The following is a 12,655-nucleotide window of genomic DNA, read 5'->3' on the forward strand; positions in this document are numbered from 1 at the left end:
GATTTGGCACCTGCCCACACTGCCAAAAGCACCAAAAGTTGGTTAAATGACCATGGTGTTGGTGTGCTTGACTGGCCAGCAAACTCACTAGACCTGAACCCCATAGAGAATAGTGAGAACAGTGTTGCCAGTAAGTTACTGTAAAAACCCTTTGAAATGTTGTGACCCATCTGAAAACATTTAAAATCTGAATGAAATATCCTATGCTGAATTATTAAATTGTAACATACTGTCTGTCACTGTTCAACATGTCAAAATAAAATGACAGCTGACCTGAATGACATTAAGTTCTTGCAACGGCCCTGCCTTGACCCCTCGATTTTGACAGAGGGAGCGAGTCTGCTTCATATGCACACTTCAGGGTTCCGCCAGTAGTGGGCACTCATGCAACGTAAAATCAATGATGTATATCCAAGTAAATGAGACGGAGGGAAGTTAGCAAGTGAAGGGCATAAAAAAATGGACTGGAATGTAGGCAGAGTCAACCTACTCAAAGTCGATTGAACTAACTCAGTTCAGCTGTTCTGAACCTGAAAACCCATCTCAGGGTAAGTCAACTCAGAGTTCAAGTTTCAACTCAGAGTTGGTTGAACCTCCTTATTGAAACATGCCCCATGTCTTTAAAGTAGGTAAACATTTTAAATGTCTTTGAGCATTGTGTTAAATGTGCATACATCCTACTGCAAACTATGTAAATGTGCTTCATATTAAGTGCTTAGAAAGTTTGTAAGTTTTTAAGGAATTGTTAATTGTTTTTTTTTTCCACTTATTTGAAATACACATTTCTTCAGGTTTGTAAACTTGACAAATACCGCAGTGTTGTTGACAATTTTGTTGAATTTTTTTGGATGCATGCTATTCCATATTGCCACAGTACACTGACAACATATTAGGTGTACTGATAACAACATAGTGTAGGAGGTCACTTATACGAAATGGCTGTTAATTTTTTTCTGCTCATTTAAAGCAAGCTTTCTACAGGTCTGTAAAATTGAGAAATATTGCAATGTCTTGGAGAAATTATATGCTCAAATCTGAGATATCAAAACTGAAATAGCATGACAATTTATTTAACAAAAAACTGATGTAAAAATGTAAAAAAAAAAAAAAAACATGAATCATGAAAAATAATCAGTGGTGGAGCCAGGATATTTTAGCACAGGGGTAGCACAGCAAATTTCATTATTCAAACATAAAAAGCTATAAAGCTTGAAATATAAATATAAGCTATAAAGTAAAAAAGAATTAATTGCAACAGTTCTATAATACCTAAACTGAAGAAAATACAAGTATAAACTAGAAAGGAAAAAAGGATTTTCTCATTTGAATCCCTATGAGCAACAAATGTAATATGACAAAGGTGGCAACACAATGCATTATTAAGTGCCATACATTTTAGAAAATCTAAAGTATAGAATGTGCTTTGATTTCCTTAATGCAACACTGTCCAATACGCCAATACAGTAAAGCATCATATTTAGATTATAGATTGCTAACATACACAGATTTCATTTTCCTTTTTTTTTTTTGATCTGAAATGTATTGGATTATGGATTGAACAGAAGATAATATTATAATATGAAATGGAGTACCAATACAAATGTAGAGAAAAGAAGAAACAGTTTTCTTGTTTTACTTTTGAATCATTATGGAAAATAACACAAACACATTTGTGTGTTATGATCCCTATGGATTTGTCTTTATTAAATGTGATGTTTTTTAGTGGCTCTTTATTCACTGTCAACCAATCCAGAGAAGGTCAGACTAAAACCTGTAAGTAAAACACAGACAGTAAAACAAATTTAAAACAAACTATTGGCTCTATTAGCAAGAAATAATATAACCCTGTAATGCATGGTGCCAACAATGCCCTTTTTAAAGGGGTGGTTCACTGGGTTTTTTCTAGGCTTGATTGTGTTTATGGGGTGCAGTTTAACATGTGTTAATGCTTCGTTTTTTAAAAAACGCATCATTTTTCACATAATTGCAGTTTTATCCTGAATAAAGCTTTAATACAGTACAGCAACTGCACCCACGTCCATGTTTAACGCTTCTCATAGCTATGTGAAAGTAAGTGTATAATTGGAACAGTTCATTGTTGGAGCTGAGCTGAATGAGAGAGAGAGTTTTATGAAGCCCCTCCCTCAGAAATAGGCGATGGGCTCTGATTGGTTAGCTAGCCCAGTGTGTTGTGATTGGCTAAACCGCCTCTAGCGCGCGTCGTCCCGCCCCTCACCTCGGCAGCATGTGCTCTGGTTGTATTGTAAACAACTGCATCGCTTATCAGTTTGAGTTCGATTGAGAAGTAGAGGATATTATTGAAGAGGATTGTGCAGAACCTGTGCAAGCATGGCTTTTAATGGTAGGCCTATGTTTTTTGTTTGTTGTTGTCTCATACTTTTAGATACGCTGTTATTTGTAAATGCGAACAGATTTTTACGTGCACCTCTAGATTTCACTTCCTCTTCTCTAAAGCAGCGCAGCATGGCCTCGCCCCCTTATTTGCCTTTTCCCGAGGGCGGGGTTTATCTGTGTTTGTGATGTCACGAACCCGGGAAGTAACTCGTTGTAGTCCATACCAGTCGTTTTTGTAGGCATTAAACTGCCAGAATTTTAAAAGATGATATCTCCATTTGCATTGAACTTTCAGCTTCGTAACTTTGCAGATATTGTTTATGCTCAAACAGAAACATTACACACTAACTAACGTTAAAAAAGTGAAATCGCAATGAACCACCCCTTTAAACAATGAATTAATAAAACAAAAGCACACCTTTTAGAGGTGCAAGTTAAAGGGGCAAACTAAATAAAGAAAAAAATATATCTGCACACTCACTTTAGCATTGTTTATTAGTTACCAATGTTTTCGCAAAACAAGTAGCCTTTGTCAAGGTATGATTCCTTACCAAGTGGAGAACAATAATGACAAATAATGACATCCGGGTCAACAGCCAATAATTAATTAGAAGACAAAATGTAAACTCCTACATTTACATCACAAATGCTCATAACATTAACAAAAACAGAGTATCAAAGTACATAAGAAAAAAAATCCAGTAAATACAAACAAAACAAAATAAACGAGTGTAAATCCAATCCAAATTCAATATCTTAACATTCATAAAAAATCAACCCAAATCAAAATCTACATTTAAACCATATGGGACCAAAGTTTCCCCCTCCATCTGTAACAACACAAACCACATTAACACCGATTTGAGAAGGAAATTATCATTGTGATTCATGTAATCAGTGTAGTTATATGTACCGTTGTACATCATTTAAACACCTGCACACTGGTAAATCAATTCCTATTAAAGGAATAATAAACTGTAAAACAAAAGCGGTTATTTACTTGATATCATGCTCTTGTGGTAAATCATATAGGAAAAACAATTAGAGAACCTAAAACACACATTGCAGAACATGTATACAATAAGATGTAGAAATATGAATTATCCATTAGCGATGCATTTTGTTGAGTTTAACCATCCGATTACCTCATTGCATTATATAGGAACCGAGAGGATATTTCTACCAAGAAGAGGAGGTGACTTGGATTAAATTTTACTTAGACGGGAGGCATCCTGGATATATAAATTGATCCGATTACCACAAATATGTCCCATATGGTTTAAATGTAGATTTTGGTTTGGCTTGTTTTTTATGAATGTTATTATATTGAATTTGGATTGGATTTACACTCTTGTGTATTTTATTTGTTTGTATTTACTGTGTAAGAGTTGTAATTTTACTGTGTAAAATGTAAGAGTTTACATTTTGTCTATTAATTAATTGGGGGCAGTCATGGCCTAATGGTTAGAGAGTCAGACTTGTAACTCAAAGGTTGCGGGTTCGAGTCTCAGGTCTGGTAGGAATTCCGACAGTGAATAACCAGTGCTCTCTTCCACACTCAATACCATGACTGAGTTGAGACCCTTGGGCAAGGCACTGCCCACTGCTCTGTGTGTGTGTTCACTACTGTATGTGTGCACTTGGATGGGTTAAATGCAGAGCACAAATTCCGAGTATGGGACACCTCACTTCACTTTTCACTTTAATTATTGGCTGGTTATTATTGGCCCGGATGTCATTATCTTCACCTGTGATTTATTATTATCCCTATTTATATTGTTCTCCACTTGGTAAGAAATCATACCTTGACAAAGGCTACTTGTTTTGCTGAAACGTTGGTAACAAATGAACAATGCTTAAAGGGTTAGTTCACCCAAAAATGAAAATTCTGTCATTAATTACTCACCATCATGTTGATTCGAAACCCGTAAGACCTTCGTTCATCTTTGGAACACAATTTAAGATATTTTTGATTAAATCTGAGGGCTTTCTGACCCTCAGATAGTGAATGAAGGTCTTACGGGTTTCGAACAACACGAGGGTGAGTAATTAATGACAGAATTTTCATTTTTGGGTGAACTAACCCTTTAAGTGAGTGTGCATTTACATTTTTTCTTTATTTAGTATACCAACAATGCCCTTTTTAACAATAAAAAGGATTTGACCTTTGACTCTTAACCATAATCCAGTATGACTTGTCCCTGTTCATGTGTCACATTGTTTTTATTTATGATAATGAAAGTGATGATAACTATTTACCTTATCTTCTTTAAAAAGGACAGGTGTAATTCTCTCAAAATACATAATTTTAAGGGACATTTGGGAATGACTACACTCTTGGTTTAAAATAATAATAAAAATAACTTTAAAATACACTTTTTTTTTTGCACCAGATGGAATTAAAGGATAGTTCACCCAAAACTCTATGTATATTTAAATGTAAACAAAAGCATAAATCTGTTCCTTATCATAAGTGCTAATGTCTCTTAAGAGGACTTAATTTAAGCAGCATAATTAATATGGATTATGCTGGATGGACTTTTTAAAGCGTCAATGTTTTAGTGGAATGGTCTTTAAGTGGAGGGACAGAAATCAAGTCGGGTCTAAAAAGTCATCATCAAGCGGGTTTGGAACAACATGAGGGTGAGTAATTAATAACAGAAATGTTAATTTTTGGGTGAACTATCCCTGTAAAACTCTGACATGATCTTCATTACAAAACTGATTAATAGCAATTAATACCAACCAATTAAAACCTGAACATTTTAATCATCACTACTCACAGAAGTGTCTTCAGTTCGTAATCCGGATCAGAGCAGAGAGCAGAGAGCAACTTCACGTCTGACTTTCCAAGAAAATTTCTAGTCAGATCCAGTTTTTGTAGGTGAGAGGGGTTTGATCTCAGAGCTGAAGCCAGAACAGCACAACCTTTATCTGTAACACTACAATCCATCAGCCTGTAGAGAACAATAATATTCTTCACTCTCAGCATATAAAGCTCAGATAAGAAGAAACTTCACAGTCAAATGAGAGATGATTAACAGGCCCAGTCTAAGGTGCGGACCTATTTCTACATGAGTGTGAGGGTGTTAATATCATAAAAAGTAAGATACTTTAATTTTCCTTATCATGCCTGTGTGATATGTAAGCAGTTGTGATATGAAATATTCCAATCATGTTCATGTTTTGGCCAAGTATCAATAGTAAAATTATGTCAGATCAGTGTTGGGCAAGTTACTCTGAAAATGTAATCAAATTACTGATTACTCCTTTTTTACTGTTCCGATTACTTTATTTCAAAAGTAATTAGTAATTAGTTACATTACTAGTTACATTACTTTTTTTCTCCATTAAATTTATGAAATCCCAGCATACACACTCCCGATAAATATTTATATTATTAGTATTATTAACAAAGGCCAGTATTTTTTATACCAATACTGCTACTGATGTCTCTATTAAATGCATTTTCAGCTCAATTGTAGCCATTCATTATAGCCATTCAACATTAAAGTATAATTGAAAGACATTATTTTTAACATTTAGTAGGCTCTGAAAAATATAACATTTAATTTAAGTGAACTTAAAACAATCTTCACAAACTATAAATTGTATTTTATAGTTTTGGCATAATTGTTTGTTTTTGTTGGTTGAAGAGCTACTGGCGCGCTGTCTGAAGCTGCTCAGCATGTGCGTACAGCCGAACGCGCAGCCTTTCAAACTGTACTCCATCTGATAATCATCTTCGTTAAGTGTCTGCACTATTTCTCGCCAGAAGTTATGACCGATAACACTGTCTTGAAACTCGTTTAAACTAGTGTTGAGGATATCTCATAACCCTCTCACACAAGCGCTTGTCAACACTGCCGTCTATTGATGTTGCGGTCTACGGTAGATTGTTGTTGTTGCGTCTCTTCCTTTTCTTTTTTGGCTGTGAAACCACGGCCTGTGCCAGTGATGCCACCTTGTGGACAAATTAATTAGTGCAAAAACAATTCAAGGCGTATGTGCGACCTGCGCGTACTCTTCCCTCGGGCCGGATGAAGATGATTGGCGGGCCGGATTGGGCCCGCGGGCCGCCAATTGAATAGACAAATTGAGATGTCTTAGGTGTGAGAGGTTTGATCTCAAAGCTGAAGCCAGAGCAGCACAAACTTTATATGTGATACCACAATTAATCAACCTGTAGAGAACAATGACACTCTTCAGTCACTCTATGCAGGATATAAGCCCAGATAAGCAGGAACTTTACAATCAAAAAGAGACTAAATCAAAGAAAAATTGAACAGATCCAAACTAAGATGCAGACCCAGTTCTACATGGGTGCTTAATGGGGTTAATTTCATAATAAATGAAGAGTAATTTATGTTATAAATAATATTTTATTTCCCCTTCAGGAACTAGCTCTGCATCAGAAATGCTTTGGGAATGTCTCTTCGAGACCACACTCTGAAGCACGTGTGGAAATCAGTCCAATGGAATGGCGAGACATAATAGGTGGGATGACGTAGCAACCAGGACGCTTAAAACCACATGCGATGAAAACAGCGTTAGCTTCTGCTTCTTCAGTAAGCTCTCTGTCTCCATTTGTCTGATGTGTGTGTGTGTGTTCGTGCCACTGCACAACTCTATTATGGCGAGTGTTTGCAAAAAGAGTGACAAGCAACGTCTCAATGGGTCCTGCTGACTGTAGAAAGAGGCTACAGAATCCAGATTGGTTCTCATCTGCCTCGATTCAACAGGGTAATTTCCACTCTGGTGGGCCCTGTGCAGGCTCTGGTAATGGAATAGGAAATAGACACTCCCTTGAGGAGGAGGCCATAGAACATCCTGTCGAGGCAGGGGCCGAGGCCCGGGGAATGGAGGCTCCACCTTGAGGTGGTGGAGCAGATTTGGAGGGTGTTCAGCCAGGCCCAAGTGGACTTGTTTGCATCTCGAGAGATCTCACATTGTCCACTCGTGGCAAAGGCTGCATCTGTACGCATTTGCCACGATTGCTCTGCTCCTGTGAGTTCTGGAGAGAGTGCGCCAGAACTGTGTTCATCTGCTGCTAGTAGCCCCGTTCTGGTCAGGCCGAGTATGGTTCTCGGACTTGGTGGCCCTTCTCAATGGCTCTCCTTGGTAAATTCTCGTCAGAAGGGACCTCCTCTCCCAAGCGGGGGGCTCGATTCTTCACCCCTGCCCGGAGTTATGGAAACTGTGGGTGTGGCCCCTGAGGGGGCACAGCTCATAGCTTCCGGTCTCTCAACTGAGGTTATTGAAACCATTCTCTAGTCCAGAGTTCCCTCCACTAGGAAACAGTACCCTTGAAGTGGAACCTTTTCACTTCTTGGTATGACAACCGTCAGCTTGACCCAGTCAACTGCCCGGTTGGTTCAGTGCTGGAGTTCCAGGAACAGTTTTCCACAGGGTTAGCCCCTCCAACCTGAAGGTGTACGTGGCGTCCATAGCTGCTTACCACGGCCCTCTGGGTGGTCAGTCATTGGGGAGAAAACCATTGGTTACATGTTATCCTCTGTGATGCCTTGAGGCTGAGGCCTGCTTAGCACTCTAGAGTCCCGTCCTAGGATTTGACCATGGTCCTATAAGCTCTCTGTAAGCCTCCCTTTGAACCCCTTGAGGAGGTTCCGGAGAGGTTCCTCACAGTTAAGATTGTTTTCCTACTGGCCATCTCTTCCCTTAAGAGAATTGGTGACCTTCAGGCCCTTTCGGTGGCCCCTTTATTTCTGGAGTTTGAGCCTGGTTTGGCTAAGGCAATCTTATACCCTAGGCCAGGGTATGTGCCTAAGGTGCCCACCGTAGTTTCGTTGTGCTGCAGGCTTTCTGTCCTCCTCCCTTTAGTGACCCAGACCAGGAAAAGCTTCATCTTATTTGTCCAGTCAGAGCACTGGACACTTATGTCCACAGAGCTGACCTGTGGAGAAAGTCCTACCAGTTATTTGTTTGCTTTGGTCCGCCCAAGAGAGGTCTATCAGCGACCAAGCAGACCTTAAGTTGGTGGACTGTGGATGCAATATCTTTGACTTATGAGTCCTCTGACCTCCCTTCATCATTGGGGGTCAGAGTGCACTCTACTAGAAGTGTGGTAGCCTCCAAGGCCTTTCTCTCTGGGGTGTCAATGCATGACATCTGTAATGCTGGAGGTCTTCCCCGCTTACATTTTGCCTAAGGTGCCCACCGTAGTTTCGTTGTGCTGCAGGCTTTCTGTCCTCCTCCCTTTAGTGACCCAGACCAGGAAAAGCTTCATCTTATTTGTCCAGTCAGAGCACTGGACACTTATGTCCACAGAGCTGACCTGTGGAGAAAGTCCTACCAGTTATTTGTTTGCTTTGGTCCGCCCAAGAGAGGTCTATCAGCGACCAAGCAGACCTTAAGTTGGTGGACTGTGGATGCAATATCTTTGACTTATGAGTCCTCTGACCTCCCTTCATCATTGGGGGTCAGAGTGCACTCTACTAGAAGTGTGGTAGCCTCCAAGGCCTTTCTCTCTGGGGTGTCAATGCATGACATCTGTAATGCTGGAGGTCTTCCCCGCTTACATTTGCCAGGTTTTACAACCTCGACATGGGAATCACTCCTGGCTCCTCTGTTCTCTCGTCCTAGTTGTGTAGTGTCCCACACTAGGCAGGGATTTGTAATTATGGCGGAATTGGTATTCTCGTTCCCTAAGCGTTTCCAAAACAGCGTGAGTTCCTGAAGGGGAATGTCTCTAGATTATGATTGTAACCATGGTTCTCCGAAAGGAACGAGATGCTGCGTCTCGTTGCCATAATTCCTGTATCCCTGCGAGCGCTTCCTTCACTAATCAGAAGTTAATTCTCTTTTCACCGCACATGCTTTTAAGCTTTCTGGTTGCTACATCATCCCGCCTATTATGTCTTGCCATTCCACTGGACTGATTTCACACAAGCTTCAGAGTGTGGTCACGCAGAGGCATTCCCAAAGCGTTTCTGACGCAGCATTTCGTTCCCTTTGGGGAACCATGGTTACACACATTAACCAGAGTTCAGGGGCATAGTCATCATTTCAGAAGTGAGGGGGACAGAAATGTCAAATGTACTGTAATAATAATAATTATTATTATTTGTAATTTATTTATTTTGTCTAATTGACAGATTTTATTTAATTTTTTTATCTCTTACTTTTAATTAGCTAAGAAATGAAATACAGTGCAGGACAAAAAACCAATAATTTGTATCCTATAATTATTTTTTCCATATAATTTTATGATTAGCTTATGTACTGCAAACACTGTTTCCATTTTTAATTACAGAATAAGGCAGAAAATATTTTTAAATAGTTTCTATAGGCTACTGTAATAAATGATATGTCAATTAGAACTGCATTATTCATATACATCATTTATTTATTACCTGGAAATGACTTTAAAAACACACATAAACCATGTATTTTTGCAATCGTGCGTTTGTTCTCTTCACATTTCATCAGTAAAAATGTTTCTTCTTTTTATTCAGCTTAGCTTAGCTACAGCAATAGCTGGATGCCTTTGTCCATATTAGCGATTTCCTGGCACGTCATGAGTTATTACTTCTATAAGTCCATTTTTGGACTTTCTGCACGAGAGCACCCTTCGGCTTCAATTATGAATGAAACACACTGCATGAGAGTGTTTAGCACTCTATAACCTTCACATTGCCTCATTTTGGATACGAATGAAATGTCAGGTCATGCATAGACTATCTTGTTTCCTAGGATTTTTAATCTGGATTTATTCACACTGGCCCTTGAAAACCTCTATGTGAAAACACTTGCTCGAAAAAAGTGTGGGGGACAAATTTATGTTTTATGAAAAGTGGGAGGTTATGAAAAGTCCCCCACGTCCCCCGCATATTCTATGCCCATGCTAGAGAGGATTTATTATATTATAGTACAAATAATATTTTAGAATTTTAAATACTTATTTTAAGTAGCAGGAGCACTGTGATCAGGTTTAATCTCTGCCTCTGCACTGCTGAGTGAAATCCCCAACAATGTCGCCGAAGAGGTCGACCATGTGAGATGGGGGCAGGGTTGCGCGATATACTGGTACTGGAAAATTACCAGTACATATTATTTTTCAAACGGTACAAAATCATGATTTTGCTCATTTGGTACTTCATACGCTGTTGTTCCAAAGTTCACTGCTATGCGGCAGTGTTACCCAAACTGATGCTAAACTGACAAATGCGACAACAGTGGAACAAGATGGATCAAACAGATAAAACGCACTCTACACAATAATTGTGCTGATTATATAAATAAGAGAATGTCGTGAATATCGATATAATGTTAATGCTCCTGTGTATTTTTGTGTAAGCGCTCTGTGAAGAGCATCAAAGGTTTCTATTTACAACATGTTTTTGCAGTGTTAAGCATTGTAGCCAATCACGGACATATCCGTTTTGCATGTGAACGCAATGGCTAATCAGATGTGTTTAAGTTGGTCTGAATCCATGCAACATTGCTGAAAACACTGGAATTTGTTTAAAGCAAGCTTATGGAGTTTAGCCAAACATGTTCACGAATCCTTTGATTATAAAAAACAACATGATATAAATAAGTCATGCAGTATTGTCAGCTTCATTGATTATTATGAGCACTGAGCTTCAGTGACTACAATGGGAACGCTCTTTGTTTGCTTTTTGTACATAATATACTGCTAACTGCACTTTGCAAAGTTTCTGGATTGACAACCTTATTTAAATTGTGGACTGAATCAGAAACTGTGATGATTGACAGTGATAAGCAATGGAAGGGGCAAAAAACTGATACTGTATGTCAATACAGAATTGTCCATTAAGTCTTAGAGAGTAAATGCAAACTAATAGATCTACTGTCATAAATGGAATAGAAAAGATGGTAGGGGAATTCAACACAGAACGTTAATGAGGAGCTTCAAACAAGAAACACAGAAACGTAAGGCAAGTACTTTCCACAGGTATGGTGGACTGCAGAGGGGATCAGAGGAGCCGAAGGCAAAGGCAGGTAAGTCTTTCTCTTGCATGAGTGACGAGATCAGACAATGTGGTGATTCAAGTGACTTGTATATACAGTAAATGAATCCATAATGAGTGACAGCAGGTGCAGGTGGTTAGAATTCCGGGGACTGTGAACGAGTGGGTGGAGCTGAGGAATTTGGCACTGAGGAAACGGATGGATTTGTGACATATGCCACTTGTTATGTAAAGTGTTACTTTTTATAGGAAGATTGTACTTTATAATTCAATAATAGTTAAAAAATAAACATTCAAAACATTTGTTACTGCAGAGTTTCATGCAGTGTTCATAATAAAATAGTTTTTAATTCAGTAATCTTTTGAGGCTGCTTATTTGTCACCTATGGTATCGATTTAGTATCAATACCGAAGTATTAGATTCTGGTATCGTACCATTCAGGAAGCGGATTTTCTCTGCATCCCCCCAGCAGCACTGTAAGCCCTCGTCATCATGGATGAGGTACATTTACAGATTTTAGACGGAAGCCTCGGACAGTTCCTCCAGGTGGCAGCGTTTTGCGGGCACAGATGTATTGCAATTTGTGTGCTCAATCTGCGGAACCTCTGAGTACCCCCTTTGTCACCCCACCCTGGACCAGTAGTGAAGAGCGGAAGACCCCATGAAGTGTTCCATGGAATAGAAAGGTGCCTTCCTGATTTTGGGAACATGCACTTTGATGAACGCGGTTGTGTGCTGCACTCTGAACCCAGAAACCAATCATCCAGCCGTGAACTCTCAGGGCAGGGCAGAGCAGAGGAATCTACTCTAGTCCGATGTTTGCAGCTGCCCAGGCAAGCATGGGTGATATCTTGGCGTCAGACTCAGAATGAGCAACCACACCACAGATGGTGTGGGCCCAGGTGAGTCCTCTGTGTCAGAAGGCATAAGCCTTAATGCTGCAATTGACAGATCATCTGCACCGAATGAGAAATTAAGTTCACCCTCACATGAACGGCGTAACCCATGATCCACAAACTCCACCAGAAGAAATATGAAATGTGAGGCTGATCCGATGTGTGACCATATCGCAGTGACCATATCGCAGATCTTTCAGATATATTTGCATTACACTGGCTCGTTCACAAGTGGTGGTATGTAAGATATTTTGTGTTCACATCAGGCAAGTGGCCGCATGATAAGTGGGAAAATTATGCAGTGTTGTCTTTATCCAGTCATAAAAACAGAATTCACAGTTTAACGCGGAATGTCACGGAATTTGTCAAATTTTGAATGAATTAATCAAAAGTAGGTCATTACACTTAAATTAAAGGGGTCATATGATGCTGCTAAAAAGTACATTATT

General features: G+C 39.3%; 1 protein-coding gene across 1 annotated transcript in view; it reads right to left on the bottom strand.

Annotated features, from left to right (window-relative positions):
* Positions 1 to 1,714: 1,714 nt before the first annotated feature.
* The window catches only part of LOC107742645 (NACHT, LRR and PYD domains-containing protein 3-like), a 27,934-nt gene continuing 16,993 nt past the window's right edge, over positions 1,715 to 12,655 (bottom strand). Inside the window, exons 11-12 of the mRNA XM_016555701.1 lie at positions 5,139 to 5,312; positions 1,715 to 1,771 (exon numbers count right to left, since the gene is read on the bottom strand). Of these exons, the coding sequence (XP_016411187.1) occupies positions 1,765 to 1,771; positions 5,139 to 5,312 (181 nt within the window). The 3' untranslated portion in view covers positions 1,715 to 1,764. The remainder of the gene's footprint in view (positions 1,772 to 5,138; positions 5,313 to 12,655) is intronic.

This window comes from Sinocyclocheilus rhinocerous, unplaced genomic scaffold, assembly GCF_001515625.1.
Source record: "Sinocyclocheilus rhinocerous isolate Xijiao unplaced genomic scaffold, SAMN03320098_v1.1 scaffold947, whole genome shotgun sequence".
Classification (NCBI taxonomy): domain Eukaryota; kingdom Metazoa; phylum Chordata; class Actinopteri; order Cypriniformes; family Cyprinidae; genus Sinocyclocheilus; species Sinocyclocheilus rhinocerous.